This window comes from Plenodomus lingam (assembly GCF_022343315.1).
Source record: "Plenodomus lingam strain CAN1 chromosome Unknown contig_3, whole genome shotgun sequence".
NCBI classification, from domain to species: domain Eukaryota; kingdom Fungi; phylum Ascomycota; class Dothideomycetes; order Pleosporales; family Leptosphaeriaceae; genus Plenodomus; species Plenodomus lingam.
The window spans coordinates 3,249,565-3,268,849 of record NW_027093944.1 but is presented as its reverse complement, the minus strand read 5'-3'; the positions used below and the strand labels follow the sequence as shown (position 1 = coordinate 3,268,849).

Below are 19,285 nucleotides of genomic sequence, written 5' to 3'. Positions count from 1 at the left end.
CTGTCACAGTGATGTGCTTGCGATACAGGGAATGCGTCATGCCGAGGGCCGGCTGTCCAGGGTCTAGAGCACGCTAAGCAGCCGGTCGTTGGCGATGACTAAGCACCACGTGCATGACTCGTGTCCCTTTGCAGCCTTGGAAATTGTATTAGGACATTCACTGACTAGTAGACATGCTCCCGACTACTAACCATAGCCTACTCCTCTCCTCCTTGACTAAACTGTTTCCCATGAACATATCTCGCCTCTCACTGCTTACTGCTCTTCTTAACTCGCATCCCAGCGCCCCACGATGAACGGCCAAGCCATCCCGGGTTTCTACTACGATACGGAAAAGAAGAAATACTTCAAGATTCAAGGCGCCGCAGCATCACGGGACCTGGATCTAAAATATTCAGCAGAAAACATTCGCAAGAGACAGCGAGTTGAGCATATCGAGAAATTAGCCGCTGTTAGAATAAATAAGAATCGAAAAGAGCGCGTCGTCCTTCGTAATGCTAGCAACCTTGTACAAACGTGCATGCAGCGAGAAAGTGGGCGCAACAGACCGACTTTATACACGCAATGCTTACATCCCACTGCCTACATGTCTGGTGTAAAGTCGATCCCAGACAGGGTGCTTGACAGGCATGGATCAGCCATCGGCCTTTTCGCCAGAGATGCCAGTACCAAGGCCATCATCTCAGTGCATGGCGACAATCGGATCATGTACAATGACTTTGAACCACAAATCACACGTGCTTCTCCAGTGTCTCATGTGGAAGACGAATGGCGGCAACCACCAAGCGGTTATAGCCATGATTTGGCAATCGAGACAGAAGTGCTACGCACACCCTCGGCCGTGTCCTCAATCACACATCTTCCCACCACGGGACAAGTGGTCGTGACAACTTATGGCGGTCCTGGACCAGCGGTCTTACTCATCAGTGATCCAGGGCCAGACCAGCAGTTTGCAGACCTTCAATTCACACCCAGAGACTGCACAACGATATGGGGCGTGGCCGCACGCCCCACGTCGAACACCTGGGAATCACCCCACAGTATAACAAACAGCATCGCCGCAGCAGACATCGAACACCTCGCAGTTGCCGCGTCAAACTATCTCCTCATGTTTTCCCGAGACAAGAGCAGCGCTTGGCACAGCGAAAGTCCGCTAAAAGGCCTCTCCTCACCCATTCTATCCCTAGACTGGATCTCCCACTCCACCGTAGCAATGGGCTGTCGAGACGGCAAGGTCCTCCTGCACGACATCCGCTCACGCGGCTCAAGTCACATCCTCACACACCCCCAACCCGTCACCAAGATCAAGCGCGCCGACGATCCAACACGGCTCATCTGCTCTGGCCTCCAAAATTCCTTGTACCTCTACGATATCCGCTCCGCACGGCCCAGGTCGTCACATGATAAAGCTCACACACATAATCCCGATTCGCATTACAATAAGACATACTTTTCCACCCTCGATGCAAGTGGCCCCGCCCGCAGCAAAAAGAAACAGAAACTCGACTACAACAATGCGGCAAACTGGTCCCAGCCTCTCCTCACTTTCCAGCACTACAATCTCGACGATGCCCACCTTGACATTGCAGTGAATGTGCCATTAGGTCTTGTAGCCGCGGCGCAGGACGCCCAGACCGATGTAGCCATTCGCGTGTCTAATATTTACACCGGTAAGGTGCTGAGGGAGTTTAAACGGAGTATAGACCGGGGCAAATATGGGGTTAAAAAGGGGGGTTCGAGCTCGATTCAGACGCTCATGTTTGTGGATGATGGGGATGGTGGAGGCTGTGAATTGTGGTCGAACTGGGAGGGTGGAATCGCGAGGTTCCGGTGGTGATGGGGTGCGGGTTTGGCGAGAGGGACATGTTCGTTAGTTTAATATCGAAGCAGGTTTTGGAGGAAAGAAAGAGGGATTCAGTCAGTCCAGTCGATCAGATTGTGATGGCACCTGACTGTATTTTTTCCTAGGTGGACGATCAATCTCCCATATATACCCCCAATCCATACTCACATCACAAAATTCCACGCCAATCTCACACTCGCCCTGAATGCCCAGACACGCCCGCCATCCCACACACCACACACCGATCCAAAACGAACTCTCCCAGTGCGACGGGTATCCCAGCGCGCAAGCAAAATGTGGTTAATCGTCGCGGTATCAGGACAGCCCACGTCGGCCACAAGCATGACCAGTTGCTGAAGCACGAGGACGGAAAAGCCAAGATCAGGGAGCTTATAAGCGGAGATGAGGGCGTTGAGGAGAGGGTAGAACCATTGCCAGGTTAGTCGCTGTTGGCTTACTCATTGCTATTCTTGTTGCTCCTGATATACTGCTACTGCTGTCACACCACCCCCTCCGCTACCCATAGGACAATCAAATCCCGACGTAATCCAATCCTCAGCTTCTCGCTCCTAATGCCAACCTTTCATGACTACTAGCTATTCCTTCCATCTCCTCTGAGCCGCTCCCCCCAATCTGATCATCAAAACCCCCATCCTCAAACATGATAGCGTGGTAGGGATCTGCCATGATATGCTCCATGACACTTCTCCTTCGACCAACCCTCGGCGTCGCCTGCAAAGTGTTGCCTGGCGCTTTCTTCGTCCTCAATTCTGCAGGGTAGAAAGCAGACACGTTTTGTGGAGTTTTTGCAAATCCGCGACTTTCGACATTGCGCGCTTGGTATGTGTACGATGTGCTGTGCGCAGTTGGTCCAGAGGCCTGTGATGCATCGAAGGTCCAAGAAGGGGCTGACTTTGTGTCGTGAGGACGGAAAGGAAGGTGGAAGTGGCGTAGGTTTAGGCTTGTATCTGACTGCGGATCTTGTCTTTCTGGGTGTGCATCATCCAGAAGATCAGCGTGATAAAGATCTGCTCGCGTACGCTGTATCACGCTCTTCCTTCTCCCAACCCCAACGGGCGTTCTTTTCCTAGTGCGTCCACGAACCTGCTGTGGTAGCACCAGCCCTGTGTTCAGTCCCTGGAACCCTCTTTTCGACGCTGTACCATCCCTGCTCCTTAAGTTTGGTCCATGTGGTCGTCTGTCAACAGGCGAGATTGTGGTGTTTGGAAGGTGTTTCTGTCTAGATGGTGATGCTGTCTCTAAGCGTGGACCTTGCGTCACTTGTACAGGACTCTGACGCAGATCGTTCCATTCGTAGGAATTTTTAAAACTGTCGCCGCGGTGGCAATTTCCATCTGCAGAATGGTATAGGGAGAGATTATGCGATGGTGATGGCCCTGAGGGATTAGTCACAGGTACAAGTGATCGCTGGCGTCGAGGGTCATTTCGCTTCCGGTTTTTGAAGCCAAATATCGCCATAATTGATTTTGCACAATTCATTTAAGATAGTGTTTGCCAAGTTGTGCTTGAGATATCTAGCGCATGTCATCAAGGAGCGAGCAATTTGAGGAGGCTCATGTTGATATTGAATAATGAAAGTCATGAATGTAAAATTCTGTTGGCTGTCTATTGAGTCGGAGTATAGGTGGCGATCTGTGACATGGCCGTGTCCAACATATGTTGGTATGACCCTTTGGTCCAGACTGTGACACCAGTCACCCTTGCAATTCACATTACCTTAGTCAAAATATCGCCTAGTATTCACATTCAGACCCATTGATTACTAGTAGAGTTGACAGTTTTTGCAGTAGCCAACCCCTAGGGCACCACCATATTGTAATGACAAAAATGCACAATGCCGTCTCAGCATCAACATTGCCGAAAACCCATGCCCTTGAACGAGGACATCGTGACATTTTATCTCGATGGCCGAACAACGCTTTCCGAACATCTCCCCAGCGAAACCATCGACGTGCCTTGTTCTCTAGTCACTCGATCATCACGACTCCACGCAATCGTCGAGCAGCACATGTCCCGCCAGCCCAAACCCTCCATCATCCCACTGACAAATATTGATCCCGCGGGGTTCAAACTCTTCCTCGATTACCTGACTAGCGGATACATTAGCTTTCCAGCTCCTTCTTCTGCTCTAGCGTCATCCAACTTATTCCTCCGCGACTGCATCGACCTGGTGTATGCGCATATCGTCGGTGGTCCGCTAGGTGAACCCGATTTTCAAGACTACATCATCGACCAACTTTCGGAGCTCTTGTCTCCGAAACAATGTGTGGATCAAAAGATTCTTGACGTAATTTTCGTGGATCCGACAGCATCTAATGTACTGAAGAGGTTTGTTGTAGATAGGATGTTTGCCGAGGACAGAAGGTTGGTGACCATGTTACGAGGGCTACGAGAGAATTGGGATTACAAATTTGGAGAGAGGATAGGTTGCGAGTACCATATCCACGGACGAGGCGTGTGCTACAGAAAGGATAAATGTCTTGAAATGCGCGAGCGACCGGCACATCCGAAGCCCTGGAGTGCGGATGAAGACCCAGAGTTGAAAGCCATGGCCGAATACTGTCTGGGAAATACCAAGGGGGCAGTGCTTGCGTCCAAGAACAACATGTCTACGGTATTGAGTGGTACGTTGGTCGCCGGTACTGAGCACCTGGGGAACGACAGGGCACATGCGCCAGAACCTTCACGCATCTTGACGACTGGCAATTCAACGGTCCACGGGCGTAGTCGAAAGTCGAAGCGTGCTCTTGCTTTAGAAAATGACAAGCCATTGCCTTTGCTACCCCCTTCCTCAGCTTCAGCTTGGTCGGCTTCGGGCTCACAGTCGCTCATGTCCTCACTATTGACAGGCAAGAACAGAAGAGACGACAACAGCGACGAATCGACGCTGTTCTCAAAATTGGAGCAGTCTCGCAGCTCTTTAGCAGTGCAAACTGAGAATCTTGTAGCAGAGTGCCTTGGTCGACTGACGAGCTCCTTGAGCGCAACGGAGACTTGCAACTATAACGAGGTCAAAAAGGGCCCTCTTGACGATGAACTTACAACTGACCTTCTGCGGCCTGGTCTTCCGCGCAAGTTTCCAGAAGTTCCACAGCCCGACCACAAAGCGTTAGCACTGCTTCGAACGAGTACATGCGATGATGAGGCGATTTGCTTGGCAAGGCCATTAATCGACCGGAGCCCATCACTCAGCCTCGCACCGCTTGTCAAGCGCAAAGAAGCACCTTCACGTGGCAGTGACTGGCTCGAACAACAGCAGCGATTGTATTTGCTGCAGGGAACACAGGGATTTGGGCTTAGACCAAATGAGAGGAAGAAAAAAACGTCAACATGGCGGGACATGATGGGAGGTATGAGAAGACGGGAAGATGAGAGACCAGACTTGGATGACAAAGGAATGCAATCATAATCACACGAGTACGATGTGGACTATGATACGAACTTTGAAATTCTTGCCTCTATTTCATGCACATCAAACCCATGCTTTTGTTACCTTTACAAAGCTTTTGTACTGCTGTCCCTGAGGTACAAGACGCGTCGTCGAGTCCAGGTATAATCCAATACGCCATGAAAATGCCAGTTATCCAATGCAGTGGTAGCCACGACACCCACACGCCCCCGTATTAAACCTGCAAAGTATCCTTGAATGTCTTCGCGTTCTCTGCCTCTTTGGCGTCTTCCTGGAACTCCCATGCCAGAAACTTCCAGTTGAGTTCGCTCGGTCGCCAGAACAAGCCGTGCTTGAGGCCTGTGCCCGAGGGTGAAGAGTCGCCAGCACCATCAGAAGTCATACCGCCTGTGTGCGGCATGCGCTTGGAAAAGACGCAGCGCCGAAACCGAGAATGTAATATGGCCATGGAACACATGACACAGGGCTCATTCGTCAGGTAAATATCCAAGTCGACGCAGAGGTACCCACTCGACGCGATATTGTCCTTGACATAATACGTCTTTTCAACTTGTGTGAGAGGGCTGTCGCAAAAGAGGGAACGGTCAAGGTAGGCCGGGTCGGTGCCAGCGACGCGAAGACGCTTCTTGGCCACCATGGCAATGGCGCGCATGACAGCGTGAGCCATGACATTGCCTGTGCCCGAGTGTGACTCGACGGCGCCAGTAGGAGATCTCCAACGACAGTCGCCTGCGACGGCAATGATTTCTGGCGTAGGCTTGGTGTGGTCAACCACTGTGACGCCCAGCGGCTCACCAACCGACAGCTCGGCTATCTGCTTGCCGGCAAGCTTTGCGAGCGCGAGCCAGGTGCCGGCATTTGACTGGATCTCATCCGTATTACGCTGAACAAGGCTAGGGTGCGGCCCATAGGGATTAGTATTCTTGTATGAAATGGGCCAGTACTCATCACTCCACTGGGCAGCCTGCTCTGCAGAAATGGGCGCAAGTGCTGGCACGGTCACGCTGAAGATGCGAGGTGGGGCGGTCTTGTTATTGAAAGGAGGACAGGTTCGAACAAGTTTGACGAGGGTCTCATGCTGGATATATCGCGTCTGGCACAGCAAAAAGTAGCGCACTATTTTCACATCCTTAGCAAAAGTTGTCTCAGCAGCCTCCCCGCCAGATGAAGACGGAGGAATGGAGTTGGGACAAGGCAGCGACGAGGGGGATGTAGATGATGATGTCAAGGCAGGATCATCGTCATCACCTCTCGGAAGCCTCGCGGCAGGATAGAATTGCTTTTGCAAGTGCAGCGGCAGATACTTGAACTGCACCACGCGTCTCAGATGAGAAATCTCCGACGTCTTGAACTCCGGGATGGCTGCTTGCACGACACTTGGGCCTGTTAGCACATGGAATCGAATAGAGTGCAAGCACGAGTGAGTAGCTCACTCCTTGACGGTATTGGCAAACTTGGCCGGAACCTCGACCACGTAAACAGTCGTAGTTTCCAGACTGGCGCGTACTTCATCCTTGGTCCGAAGCGGGACCAGGCGGCCTACGAGCGGTACTGTGGTGCTCATAGCATCGCCTGTGGTGAGGCACTGCAGTGAAGGCGTAAGCGGTGAATGTGTGTGGAGTAGAGAAAATGGAGAGCTGTCTATGATAGTGGTGTTGTTATTGGTGGTGGTGGTGGTGGTGGTGGTGGTGGTAGTGGGTGAAGAAGAGAGAGGTGAATGCAAACACGACAAAACTTCCAAGAAGAGGGGCGGGCGGAGATCGGTCATTTATTTCCCCGTGCGGCTCTTCCCTGTCCGGATCCGTGAACAAGCGGCAAGGGTCGCGCCTGGCCCATTTGAGCAAACGGCGACGACGACCAGAAGCGGCAAGAGAGGCTGAGGCTAGCAAGGCTGTGGCTGATGCCATCGCTCTGCTGTGCCACATGACCCGTCGGAATCGGAATGGTTCGCGTACGGATAAGCGAGGTTAATTGCGACTCATGCGCCAAGCCCTGGTTGCTTAATCCAACCTATGCGAGCCAAGTGAGCATCGCTACCGTCTCCAATATGGGGTCCCCGCATCGCTAACCCCAGACTTGAACAACAGAATCGCGTGGTGACAGGTCCATGGCCGCGGAAACCTCTCAACTGCCGGGGCCAGAGGGCGTTCCTAGAACCCCGCCAAACACTCTACAACCGAGCTCAGGGTAGCACAGTACACTACACTTCTGCATGATAAAAGTCCTGTGAATGCCACCTTTGCTTCAGCTGGTTACTTTGCTCCCCACTCTCTCCTTCCTCCCCATATCCCTTTGAACTCAAAGAGCGCCCACCACATGGATTCAAAGAAGAAGACCTCGTTTGTCGAGGCCACCCTCAAGGCTCACATTGTCCCGATTGAGCAAGAGGCAAAAGAGGATTACCAGCATGTTCAGCTCTCGTGGAGATCGTGGATGGTCGTCTTTTGGTGTTCGTTTGCGTACGATGGCCAGGCCCCCTTGTATCGACAATTGTCCCCACTAACCCGTATTGCAGCGTCATGTCGCAAGTCTTCGTAGTGGTGGCCGCAGGGTCTGTTTTGGCCTTCATCATTCGTGAACTTGGAGAGCCTGCGCTTGCCGGCTGGGTCATTCAGGTATGGATACTCAAAAAAACTACAACCCTTGACATGACACTGACGATGCACAAGGGCCCGCTGCTCATGCAATCCGTCCTGTCACCCCCTGTGGGCCGCCTGTCTGACGTGCTTGATCGCAAGCTCTTTGCAACTATACCGCCTCTTATCGCCTGTGTTGGTGCCGTCGTCTGCGCCAAAGCTACTTCCATGTCCATGTTGATTGGTGGCGGCATCTTGATCGGGGTCACCCTTTCCACAATCTCCATTGTCCAGTCGATACCCTCTGAGATTCTGCCTCTCAAGTACCGAGCAGTTGCAAACGGTGTTGCTGGAATTGCAGGTGTGATGGGTGGAACGTAAGTGACCAACATCCCCTTATACCCTTTGCTAGTTCGGCACTACTAACCCATCGCCAGTGTTGGTTCCTTGGCAGCCGGTGCGGTCACAAGCCTCAATGCCTCTGGATGGCGATATATCTTCTGGATCCAAGTCGCTCTCCATGGCCTGACATCCATTGGCCTCTTTTGCTTTTACTGGCCCAAGAAACGCAGCGATTATCCCCGAATGACGTTCAAGCAGTGGGCCTGGGCATGCGATCCCATTGGCTCTATTCTACTCATTGGCAGTGCCACCTTGATGATTTTGGCGCTCAACTGGGCTGGTGGTGCTTACAAGTGGAGCAGTCCCCAAGTATGCGCAAACCTGGTTATTGGCATTGTCTTATTCATCGCCTTTTGCCTCTACGGTGAGTCTTCCACCCCACTTCATTTGAATCACTGCTGACATGTTGAAGAATGGAAGGGACGTTCAGATGGCATCGTCGCTCATGTCTTCTTTTCCACGGGACCCAACTTTATGCTCTCGACTTTTGCCTTTGCCATTGAAGGGTAAGTCCTCTGATTCAAACATTGCAGCTTACACATCTGACTCTGAAACAGATGGATCTTTTACTCGGCCATCAACTCTGTAACACCCCAGCTCATCCTCAATATTGGCCTCGAGGACGACGCATGGAAGATCTCCATCCGCCAACTCTCCTACAAGATCGCCTCCATCTTGACCGCCCTCGTAGTAACATGGTGGGCCACGCGATTCAAGGATCTGAGTACGTCGTCCGCTAGCCCCCCCTTCATGATCCAAACGAACTAACATGCCCCCTCCAGAAACCCCCTTGGTAGTAACATTCATCATCATGTTCATCGCCTCCATTTGCTTCGCTTTCATCCGCCCCTCCTGGGACGCCATACAAATCGTTCTCACCGCCCTGACCGGCATCGGATGTTCAGGGCCCCTCACCCTCCTCGTAGCCTGCGTGCAATTCACCGCCCCACACGCCTTCCTCTCAACCGCCACCGGTCTCGCCTTCTCCGCCCGCGCCATCGGCGGCGCTTTCGGCACCGCAGTCATCTACGCCATTGTCAACGCCCGCATCGCCTCCCATCTCCCCGGCGACGTGAGCCGCGCCGCCATCGCCGCCGGCCTCCCAGAGTCCTCAATCCCCGCGCTCCTCAAATCCATGGCTCGCAGCTCCGTCAGCAAGGCCAGGGGCCAGGGTGTCCCGGGCGCCAACGAGGCAATCATGAATGCGGCCTGGGATGCCAGCCATTGGAGTTATACGAGGGCCTATCGTCTGGGCTTCTGGAGCGTGGTGCCGTTTGTTGCGCTGGCGACGGTGAGCGTGGCGTGTATGAAGGGGGTCAAGGAGTTGATGACGGAGAAGGTGGAGGCGACGGTTGAGAAGGAGAGGGGGGACGAGAATGGCAAGATTGTGGATGAGAAGGCGTGAAAGGCGAGGATGCTGAGTAATGGGGTTGGTTCGGGCGTGTGACCCTTGTAACTTCGCCTCGGTAGATGGCGCTGATTGTTTGAAATTGGTCCTGTCGAATCTGTACGGATGATGAATATATGAAAGCTCCATGTATACGTACTTTAATCCAATTCACGATATATTTTCAGATTGAAGTTTGAACTTTGGGCGAGGTTGGAGGGGGTGAGAAAAAGGTGATTCGTATGGGACACATCTCTTCATATTCTCATATTCATATTCACATATATAATCCAGCGTATCCCACGAAAAGGAATCACAAGCATCATCTCCACCTGGTACCCCCCCCATACAGCTACCCAGCCCCAGTCCCAGCTCCGCCCGCTCTCTTCGTCCCTCCTCTCCCCCTCACCCCATCCCACGCCCTCCTAACCTCCCCCAACACATCGCCCACCAGCCCCCTAACCGCGCCCTCCAACCGCCCATCCCCCTTCCTCCTGGCCCAGACCAGCACCAACGCCAACACCAGCACATCAACCGCCAAATGCTTGACCGCCGCCCACGCCCAGCGATACAAGCAGCGAAACAGGCGGTAGTGCGCCGAGTGCGCAAACAGGCGTCGCGCTTCGAGTTGTTCGCGCAGCGCGGCGATTTCCGCCGTCATCTTCATCAAAGAAGATTCGATTCTCTTGCGCCATTTTGGGTCTGCGGCGGGATCCGGGGGAGGGGCGGGGGTGGGGGTGGCGCCGGTGAGGTTGGGCAGGGGGATGGGTTGGGGGATGATATTTTTCATTTTGGGGGCGGGGGAGGGGGTGCTGGGGTTTTGGTGTGGTGGTAGTGGTGGTTGTTTGGGTTGTTGTTGATGCTTTCGACGGAGGATGTTTTGGTAGTCGGTTTGTATGCCTGCGTCTTGATCGGAGGTGGGGTTGTATTGCGAGTCTGGAGCGTCGACGAATTCCTCGCGGTCCATTTCGGCTTCTGCCTCTGCCTCTGCCTCTGCCTCTGCGTCTTCTTCCTCTTCTTCTTCGAGTTCTTCTTCGGATCGCGACATTGGTGATTTTACTCGTAGGGGCCGCTCGTCAACACCATTGTTGTTGTCGCGGTTGTGGATGCTGCTGGGCCGTCTGTTCATGGCAGCGCGGCTGCTCTGGCCCATTTGGGGCGATTCAGAGTAGCCCTGCGACATGTGCAGACCCAATTGGTCGTGTGTTTGTACAGGCGAGGAGGAGGATGAGGAGGGCACATTAGATTTGACCTGGTCCCATACGAACTCGAGTTCGGCGACTAGTTCTCTGCTATCGGGCGATGGCGAAGCGTACTTGTGCATGGTATCGATGAGGGTCGTAATGTATCGTCGCTTGGCTTCGGTGCGCGAGAGACCGTTTTGCTCTTTCCAAGCATCCCTATAGTAGATGGATTAGGGGCCCTGTTTTGCACAATCCCATCTCCTGACATGGGAAGATGGTCGGGTGCATTGCCAACATACCACTTTTCCCGTGCTCGTTGCTCCGTCTCATCTGTGGCTGATGGCCGTTCCATTATACCATCGACATTGCCCTCTGCCCGCGATTAGCTGCGTTTGCTTGCTTATTTGTATGCGGACCTGTAGCGCACCCATGGCCTGCTTGTATAGTCCGTAGAGTCGCAGTCGCGTTGCAGATGGCGGCTTTTGCGAGCCTGTCCGTATCTTGTTGACCGTGTTGAGCGCATGGCTAAAGACTCGATCTGGGACAGTTAGGATGCCATTTACACAATCACTCCCAACTTTGAAACCCGGTGCATGTGACCTACCCACAGAGTCTGCCATGTCGAATGTCGCCCCCAAAAGCTAGCGTTGCCAGAAAGCAGAGAGCAGAGCTTGCGAGGGGTGAGGTATATAAAGTATAGACAGGCAGGCAACTCTCAAACAAGAACAGCTGAAGGAGACCGAATGTGCAAAACAAGAAATCGCAGTGCGCCAACAGAGGGAAGAAACCAGGGCGTGAAATGTCGTCAAATGGCGGTGGGTTGTTGTTCACGATGATACACGTCAATGCGGGAACCAAGTGACTGGGGACGGGACTAAAGGGTTGTAACTTACGGTAAATGTCGCGCCGCGCCTGGGCCTCGGCTGGTGCGGATCCCGCCTGGCAGTCTCGTGGCAAGCTGTCGCGCGAGTCATGGCAACTGGACGTCTTGTCTGACTAGGTTGATCAATGCCCTGTTGTAAATCATTGGATGGCCTATACCGGTACCGGTAGTTTCCAAAGAGAAAAAACTGGTTCAGAGTTACGCTGTCGGTAGGCCTCATTTCACGACTAAACTAAAGGTGCCCGCTGAGCGGTGGTGTCGTGATCATCTCATGTTTCGGGTGTTTATCATGACATGGGTGCAGAGAGAAGAAACTGGTAGAGTAGTCTTGTTGGTGGTGTTGGGAACTTCCTGCCCTTACATGCGGTTTGTTCTTTTGCTGACGAAGGCGGTGGAGGGACGTGGAGGGACGTGGAGGGACATGGAAAGACATCAAGAGACAAATAAAAATCCCGAGTGGAGACCATCTCAGCGTATATATCTCATCCGGTAAGCATTTGATGAATCAAACAAAAACACATTCAGTACATATTTAGTACAGCGTACGATACCACCTATAATAAATCTTTCCTCCAATTATTACCAATTTGTTCCCATATTCAGTATAGCGTACGACACCACCTGTAATACATCTTTCCTCCAATTATTACCAATTTGTTCCCATGCCACAGGAATCCTTCAACACCGAACTCCCATCCATGAATGACAACAACCCCTTACATCCCAGTCCAACGCACAAGCTTATCATCGATCCTACGCCAAGCAAAAACCTCCGTAGGACCTGTTGCGTTCGGATCCTGCATCAGCGTAATCACCTGTCCATGGACCGTCGTCTCGAGATCGTACGTGTTGGTGTTGTAGAAGGCGTCATGGGGCTCGCCTTCATGGTCGTAGTACGTTCCTTCGCTGTCGCAGGAACCAGTGTTGTTGTACACGAAGTAGTCTCGATACACAGGTGCGCTAGACGACTGGACTTCTGGTGGAGGAGTCGGGGAGCCAGATGGAGGTTGCATGGGTGGCGATGGTGAGGAGCCAGAGGGAGCTTCCATGGCTGGCGAGGGTGAGGAGCCAGATGAAGCTTCCATGGCTGGCGAGGGTGAGCGCTCTCTACTGCTGACAGCGGTAGTCTGAGGTTCGCTTCTCGCAAGGCCCATGGAGGATTGCATTTGCTTGCTGGAACGTGGCTGTGCTTTGGAGCGGGGAATAGCCTTGAGCCTTGGCTTGAGAGAGCGCGGTTGGTCGTCAACATATTCGTCGTCGACTTTTGCTTCTCCCGTGATCTCGTCCAGCTCTGCCTTGGTCTTGATGCCCCATTCCTCCATGTACCTGGCCTGTTCTTCGGTGAGATCGGCCTGGTGCCACTCGTGCGCTTCTTCCATCGATCGTCGACGTCGGGTAGATGAGTCTGCGGAGAGGGCATCTGTGATATCCGGAACGAACTTGTGTTGCCCCTGGTTGGCATTTTGCACGTCATTACTGCTGTCCTCTGCCATGCGAGCATAGGATGCTTTCGCTTCCTCTTCCAGTTCTCGTGCTTTTCGATCGAGTTCGTCCATCAGCTCTTGCGCCTTTCTCATCGATTCCGCCTCTCGTTCGAGCTTTCTCTGGTATTCCTCCTCTCTCGATTCATCGTTAGCTTTCAGACTAGCTACTCGATTCTCCTCTTGCTCATGTGAGTTTGCTTCGGCACTTGCTGTTGATTCGTCACTTGAGTCGTACTCAGTATGTACGTCCGGTCTGAATTTGGCTGGATATTCCGCAGTGTGACTAGTCTGCAGTCGCAATTCATCATGAGCTATGCCACCTTGTTCTGCACGGGAGCTCTGCGAATCCCACTCAGCTTTGACGGGTGTAGGATCCTGAGCCATCTCTTCATCGCTATCCTCTTCTGATTCAACAATATTATCCGGATTCAGTGGATGATACCACTTTTGCATGATTTGAGTATTCGCGAATTGGTGCGAATTTGGCCCGTGCGCTTTTAGGACCTTGCTGTCGACCTCGCGGTAGGCCGAGTCAGTTGGCAGACTGGGCATACAGTTTGGGTTTTGTTCGAGCAGCTTTTTATTCTGTGCCAATGCGGTGTTATTGATGAATTTGCTGGTGCCTAAATGCGGGCGGTACAACTCGACCATCTCCGTAATGGGCCGATACACAGTCTGAGGCTTGGGGCTCAGAGTGACAGGATATCCAGCTGGCATCGCTTGTTCAGATGGTACTTTCGAGACTTGAACGTCGCTCATGTCAATGTCCGACTCCCCGTCTTGGCTATCATGGGGTGGATTGCATGTGTTGTCGGTCTGCATCGGACTTGTCCGGACTATTGTATCCTGGGAGAGGACAGGAATCTCTGGTGATTGGAAATTGAGTTGGCTCGGCCGAGGTGGAGTAGCAGACGACTGTGAAGTTGGTATAGGCGCGTCAAAAGAAGGCAAGACGTAACTCGACATCTGACTTGGAGCAACAATCGGTTGTGCTGTTGATGTAAAATTGTTGTTAGAAGACAACATTGGATTTAACTCTGTGTCATTCGGCCCATGGGACAAGTTCTGAGGGTCCGCATATTGCATGAACGTTTCTGGTGTAAAGGTGAAGGATTGTGCTGACCAATTTGTTGAAAATGTTGGGGTTGGAGTAGCCTCATTGAAAGTTTGGGTAGGGTTGAATTGAAAACGTGAAGGGTTGAACTGAAAGGGGGAAGGTTCGAATTGAAAGGAGAATTGGGGTGGTGCTGTTTCCATCGAGGCTGGCCAATTGTTGGTTGACTGGGGGGTAATAGGATGCTGTTGCAGCACATCTTGAGATTCACCTTGTGAATCTCCAGAAATTTGCGTAGATGGCTCCTGTGATGCTTCGTGAACTTGCACATCTTGTAGAGATGGTTCTACGGGTGCATCAAGAATTTCGGTGTCCCCTTCGCTCTCTTCGTTTAGACGGCTTTCATCCATGGCATCTGTGCTCAAGACATCTGCATCTGTACAGTAATTTGGATCTAGGCCGGTATCTAGTGGCGCGTCGGTATTTTCCAGCACGACATCCACTGCTTCGCTTGCACTCTCTTCTTTTCTCTCTTCATTTTCCACATTTTGGTCGCGATCAGGTAGGCCATACGGCGCATCCTGTGAAGTCTGCAGTGAAATGGGCCAAGATACGTCTGATGGTTTGCAAGCTTGCTCATCTTCATTATTGACTACTGCCATGGCTGGGGCGGGAGCAGCTTCAGCTATCTCCATTCTGTTGACATCAGGCAGTGAGATATTGGGCTGAGGCAGTGACGAAAGGCTTGCTGCTTCGTCGTTAGGTTGATCGGCAAGTACAGAGTCAAATGTAATGTTTGCCTGTGGTACAGAAGCTAATGGCTCCAGGGGCTTGCTATCTTCCTCCGCGATCTGAACCACGGGTGTGTACTGCTTCTTGGTCTCAGCTGGCCCTTCGGTAGAGCTTTCGGGGACCTTTAGTAGGATGGGCGAGCCTGTCACAGGGGACGGTACAGCCGACGGGGGGAAATCCTGAGCCTGTGTTGCGAGCAAACTGCCACTCTGGCGCTCTTGCCCAAAATTGATCGAGAAAGACTCAGGGTTTGGAGGTCGACTGATCGTAACTCTAGGTCCTTCTGCTGGCGTCTTTACCTCGTCATCCAGGCCAACCCCAATGGGAGTCTCCAGTGCGGACTCAGGAATGGGAGTGATCTCGTGATGCTCGAGACTGCCCTGAGCAGCATCACCCAAAGGTGTAGAGTTATTGGGCAAGGTAGATTCGACCAAAAGTTCAAAAGGGACGTAGTCCAAGGGATCGCCAAATGTGGGTTCCGAGGATTGGCGAACCGAGATCGATCTGCGCGTAGGCATGTAGTCTTCAAAATCGTCAACCTCTACAATTCCATCGGGCTCTCGGACATCCGCATCGACTTGGTTGACTATAGACCTATCGATTGTAGTCTCAGGTTGTTTTGCCTCTTTTCGCAAAATTTCTGTTTCCGCAGCAGCTTCTTCCTTTTCAACGACTGTGGCCAACTCTTCTTGATTGCGCAGACTTGTGGGCAGTTCGATATTGGCCAGGTGGGTGATTGACAAGGGTGTGTCCGGCGTGGTTACACGAAGCCACCATTGCGATATGTCGTATTGAACCTTAGCCAGACGCCTTCCCAGTTCTCCGTTGTAGCGTCGATCAATGAAGGCAGATGCCTGAGTGATTTGTCTTGAAAAACACCATGCTAGAAACCAAAACAGGAGCGTTCCACAGACGATCATGTTTTCCTGCGCACATTCTCGTTGATGCACCGTAAAGGCAAAAAGCAATCCGGAAGCGACGATTATGGGCCAGAGGTTGGGCGATAACTTCAGTGCAATGTATGGGAGGATCAGAAGCAAAGATGTCCATATCGTAAGCCACGGGACAAGGATCAAGTATTCCCAGCCGATGGAGCATTTTTGAGTGCCGCACAAAATTAATTTCTTGCAAGTGAAAACATGAAACTCTTTGAGCAACATGGTAACAGGCGAATGAAATATGGACCCGACGACGAGGAAGACGAATCGCGCCACACCACTAGCCATCTCGATAAGAGAACTAGATAGTGATTGGAGCAAGCGCAAACTTGACATTGAGTTATTTATTAGTATCTCGCACAGTGTGCGTAATGTCCTGGAACCGCTCTCGACCATGGAGCTGGCGAAGTGAAATACCTCAATGAGAGTCGCACGAACCGAGGCACGGAGAATTTCAAAGATGGCGTACGGGCCGTAGAAGAGCATTTGACCGGATTTTACAAATTGCTCCCAAATATTGGAGGTGAGAACGGACAAGAATTCTTTGAGGATATGCGTCGAGTGCATGTCGTGCTGGACTTGCATCTTGTACACATGCCCCAAAACTGGGACATTTCGGAACAAGACATCTTCGCCAAATGGAAGGCCCGCTACGTATAGGGCGATGAAATCCCATAGGCTATTCAGAATAGGCTGTACGATAAACAGGCCAATCGACAAGGACAGGCCCGTCATGACTAAGGACCCGAAGATTGGATAGGATCGCAAAAGCCAGTCGAGTGGTGCTCCCAGTCCTACTCTTATAGTTTGAATAGAATCATCAAGTCGTCGAATCTTCGCTATGAGACCTTGAACATGGCGTTGAATGAAGAAGGTCACAAGTACAAGCGGACAAAGGATGAGAGCGGCAAATCCTACCGAGTACCGACGTTCGCGTATAAGTACTGTCCTGATGTTCTTCAACATAAGGGTAGGGGATGCCACCACACCGTTCCAAGTATAGTACAGAGGTGTGATTGATGTGCTCATGATCCAGCTCTCGAGCTGGACAAGAATCAGACCTGAAGCTCTGAGTCCCTGGCCCATCCATCGCCCAATGGTTGCTGATGCTTGATGGCTATATTTTCGTATCAAGAGGAAGCCAGCAGCCAGAACAGCCAATAGGCCAGTGGTAAGGGCAGCATAAGGGATGTTGGCAATTTCTCCACCAATGGCTTTACACTTTTCGTATATCCGAAGTGCCCACTCTTGGAGCTTAGATTGTATGAGATCCGTAAAGGCAGTTGAAATGTATCTCAAGGCTTGAGTGGTTCCTTGTTGCGGGGTTTCAGTCCGTACTGGTGGTGGTATGGACACGAGCTCGTCCTCCATCTCAAGGGTTGTCGCCGTTGCAAGACTTGGATAAACACCATTAGGGAAAGGTGTTGGCAGCATATCAGAATTTAGAAGCTCTCCGTGTGCAGCCTCTCGCGAAATGGTATGAGGTTCAAAGGTGAAGCGGGTGCCCAATATAGTGAGGGGCGCGTGATAAACGACAGTGTCGCCATTTTGAAAGAACACTGTGCGGTCGTATTCTTTGGTGTCAGTGGGCTCAGCTCCAGCAACCTCATCGATCCTTGAAGCAGCGGGCTTGGTGGTAAAGAGGGACGTTGTGCCTCCCTTGCTCGATAGACCAGCAGTCTGGTCTTCAAACCAAGCTGCTGCAGTCTCGTACGTGGGCGCCAAATACGGGACAATGATGCTAGAGTCCATTGCAATAATCGCGACACCGACAGTGAGTGGCTCAGGGACCCATAGGCGGGCAACTAAGAAGAGTGCACATCCTACGAGCGCGGCCATTGTCAATGTCAGTCGAGGAGATTACGGATTCTTTTGGTGTGCAGCGGGCGACTTTTCTTTTGGGCGGGGCGTGTGATCGGGCGATTGATCGGTGTGCTTGTACGTGCGTGGTTGCAGAGGGTTTGCTGTGAAAGCTCAATAGTATGGTGGAGAAGTAGTGTGATGGAAGAGCAGTGTACAAGTCCTGAGGTAGAGGAGAAAAGATATTGTTCGCACGCGCCAAGATACAAACGAGTTTGGCTGATCAAAGGGCCAGCAAACGGTAAGGTTACAATGTTGTTGCTGCTTTCATTGCAACAATGAAACGGACTAGTGCCTTGGGGACAGCCTAAGTGGCGGTGAATGAGAGACAATAAGACAACAATGAAATTCACAGGGTGGCAAAGAAACAATGGCACACGCCTGGAGATGTGATTATCTGGTGGCCCAATCAAGATCATAGGGATGGCATCGCCATTTGGAATGCCTGCAAGTCTTGATTCGAATCGTCCTGTAGTTCCAAAAGTGAAGACACTATCAGTTTGGCTGGAAGTTGTTGCAAATGCCTGAGAAAATTTGCATGTTTGCTACTCAATTAGTTCAAGTCAATATAGCATGTTGTTTGTTTGTACAAAGTATGTCGTTGTGAGATGGGCTGACTCAATAAATCTTGTTGCGGCGCGACTTCCAACACCGCCTTTGTCGTTCTGATCGATTTCATCAGCCAACGTCGGAAAATTCCACACTTGTTGGAAACAAAGGACGAGTTTTGGTGGCAACTACGATGAGTTCCCAAGCACTCCCACCAACTTCGTCAGCGTTGTGCACCTGTACTTGCCAGCATCCCGAAAAGCAGCTTTTGTAGTCGTCCCAGTCAGCTTTTGGCCCTGCCCATAGGATGAGATTGACACTAGCGTCGCCATATTCGGCCAAATACTCGCGAACCAGGCCAGCGCGTCGGGGGTATACAAAGAGCCATGCTGTTGCATCGGCTGCCAGCGGACAGAGAAATCGTGACCCATGGACGGCATAGTGGTTGTCTGCTGGCAGATATGAATTGGGGCTCGGTGCAACCTCGACGCCTATTAGATGGACAGTGTAGGGTTCAGTAACAAGGTAGGTCTCGAGTAAGCCAAAGCCACTGCCTATGGAGAGGGCGAGGGAGGGTGGTCGGGGCAGGAGTGAATTGAAATAGTGGACAAGTGAGCGAGTTAGGGCGAGACAGCAGCCAGAGTATGCAGTCGGGACAGCTGTCAACACTGGAACTGAGGCCATTTAAGACATCAAGAAGGACTGCGAAGACCTAACCTTGGGAAGAAGTAACGTAGGTAGACTTGTCGTGGGAAGATATTCATGCTTCCCGAGGTCTCACCGGACACTGGGCAAGGTTCGATCAGTGAGACGTCGTCCTTGGCAAAGATCGACCTCAAAGCTATGACCATGCTGCACATGCACGCGCCGATCGACGCCCTCCCCCCAACCGCTAACTCCCCA

General features: G+C 52.0%; 8 protein-coding genes across 8 annotated transcripts; 3 read left to right on the top strand and 5 right to left on the bottom strand.

Moving 5' to 3' along the window:
- Positions 1-292: 292 nt before the first annotated feature.
- IAQ61_008332 (uncharacterized protein) lies at positions 293-1,837 on the top strand (the record flags this gene model as incomplete). Its single annotated transcript, XM_003836982.1, has 1 exon — positions 293-1,837. One exon carries the CDS (start codon positions 293-295, stop codon positions 1,835-1,837), a length of 1,545 nt encoding a protein of 514 aa, XP_003837030.1.
- A 561-nt stretch (positions 1,838-2,398) lies between these two features.
- On the bottom strand, positions 2,399-3,343 carry IAQ61_008331 (uncharacterized protein; the record flags this gene model as incomplete). The annotated part of the gene is made up of 1 exon (XM_003836983.2): positions 2,399-3,343. One exon carries the CDS (start codon positions 3,341-3,343, stop codon positions 2,399-2,401), a length of 945 nt encoding a protein of 314 aa, XP_003837031.2.
- Positions 3,344-3,698: 355 nt separating this feature from the next.
- Positions 3,699-5,273, top strand: IAQ61_008330 (uncharacterized protein; the record flags this gene model as incomplete). Its single annotated transcript, XM_003836984.1, has 1 exon — positions 3,699-5,273. One exon carries the CDS (start codon positions 3,699-3,701, stop codon positions 5,271-5,273), a length of 1,575 nt encoding a protein of 524 aa, XP_003837032.1.
- Positions 5,274-5,487: 214 nt separating this feature from the next.
- Positions 5,488-6,837, bottom strand: IAQ61_008329 (uncharacterized protein; the record flags this gene model as incomplete). Its single annotated transcript, XM_003836985.1, has 2 exons — positions 5,488-6,649; positions 6,707-6,837. The coding sequence occupies 2 exons, from the start codon at positions 6,835-6,837 to the stop codon at positions 5,488-5,490; spliced, it is 1,293 nt and encodes a 430-aa protein (XP_003837033.1).
- Positions 6,838-7,589: 752 nt separating this feature from the next.
- Positions 7,590-9,656, top strand: IAQ61_008328 (uncharacterized protein; the record flags this gene model as incomplete). The annotated part of the gene is made up of 7 exons (XM_003836987.1): positions 7,590-7,732; positions 7,789-7,888; positions 7,943-8,226; positions 8,287-8,615; positions 8,664-8,757; positions 8,809-8,975; positions 9,034-9,656. The coding sequence occupies 7 exons, from the start codon at positions 7,590-7,592 to the stop codon at positions 9,654-9,656; spliced, it is 1,740 nt and encodes a 579-aa protein (XP_003837035.1).
- Positions 9,657-9,990: 334 nt separating this feature from the next.
- Positions 9,991-11,442, bottom strand: IAQ61_008327 (uncharacterized protein; the record flags this gene model as incomplete). Its single annotated transcript, XM_066097956.1, has 2 exons — positions 9,991-11,038; positions 11,180-11,442. 2 exons carry the CDS (start codon positions 11,440-11,442, stop codon positions 9,991-9,993), a joined length of 1,311 nt encoding a protein of 436 aa, XP_065952453.1.
- A 979-nt stretch (positions 11,443-12,421) lies between these two features.
- Positions 12,422-17,812, bottom strand: IAQ61_008326 (uncharacterized protein; the record flags this gene model as incomplete). The annotated part of the gene is made up of 1 exon (XM_003836989.2): positions 12,422-17,812. The coding sequence occupies one exon, from the start codon at positions 17,810-17,812 to the stop codon at positions 12,422-12,424; it is 5,391 nt and encodes a 1,796-aa protein (XP_003837037.2).
- Positions 17,813-18,511: 699 nt separating this feature from the next.
- Positions 18,512-19,066, bottom strand: IAQ61_008325 (uncharacterized protein; the record flags this gene model as incomplete). Its single annotated transcript, XM_003836990.1, has 1 exon — positions 18,512-19,066. The coding sequence occupies one exon, from the start codon at positions 19,064-19,066 to the stop codon at positions 18,512-18,514; it is 555 nt and encodes a 184-aa protein (XP_003837038.1).
- Between the last annotated feature and the right edge of the window lie 219 nt (positions 19,067-19,285).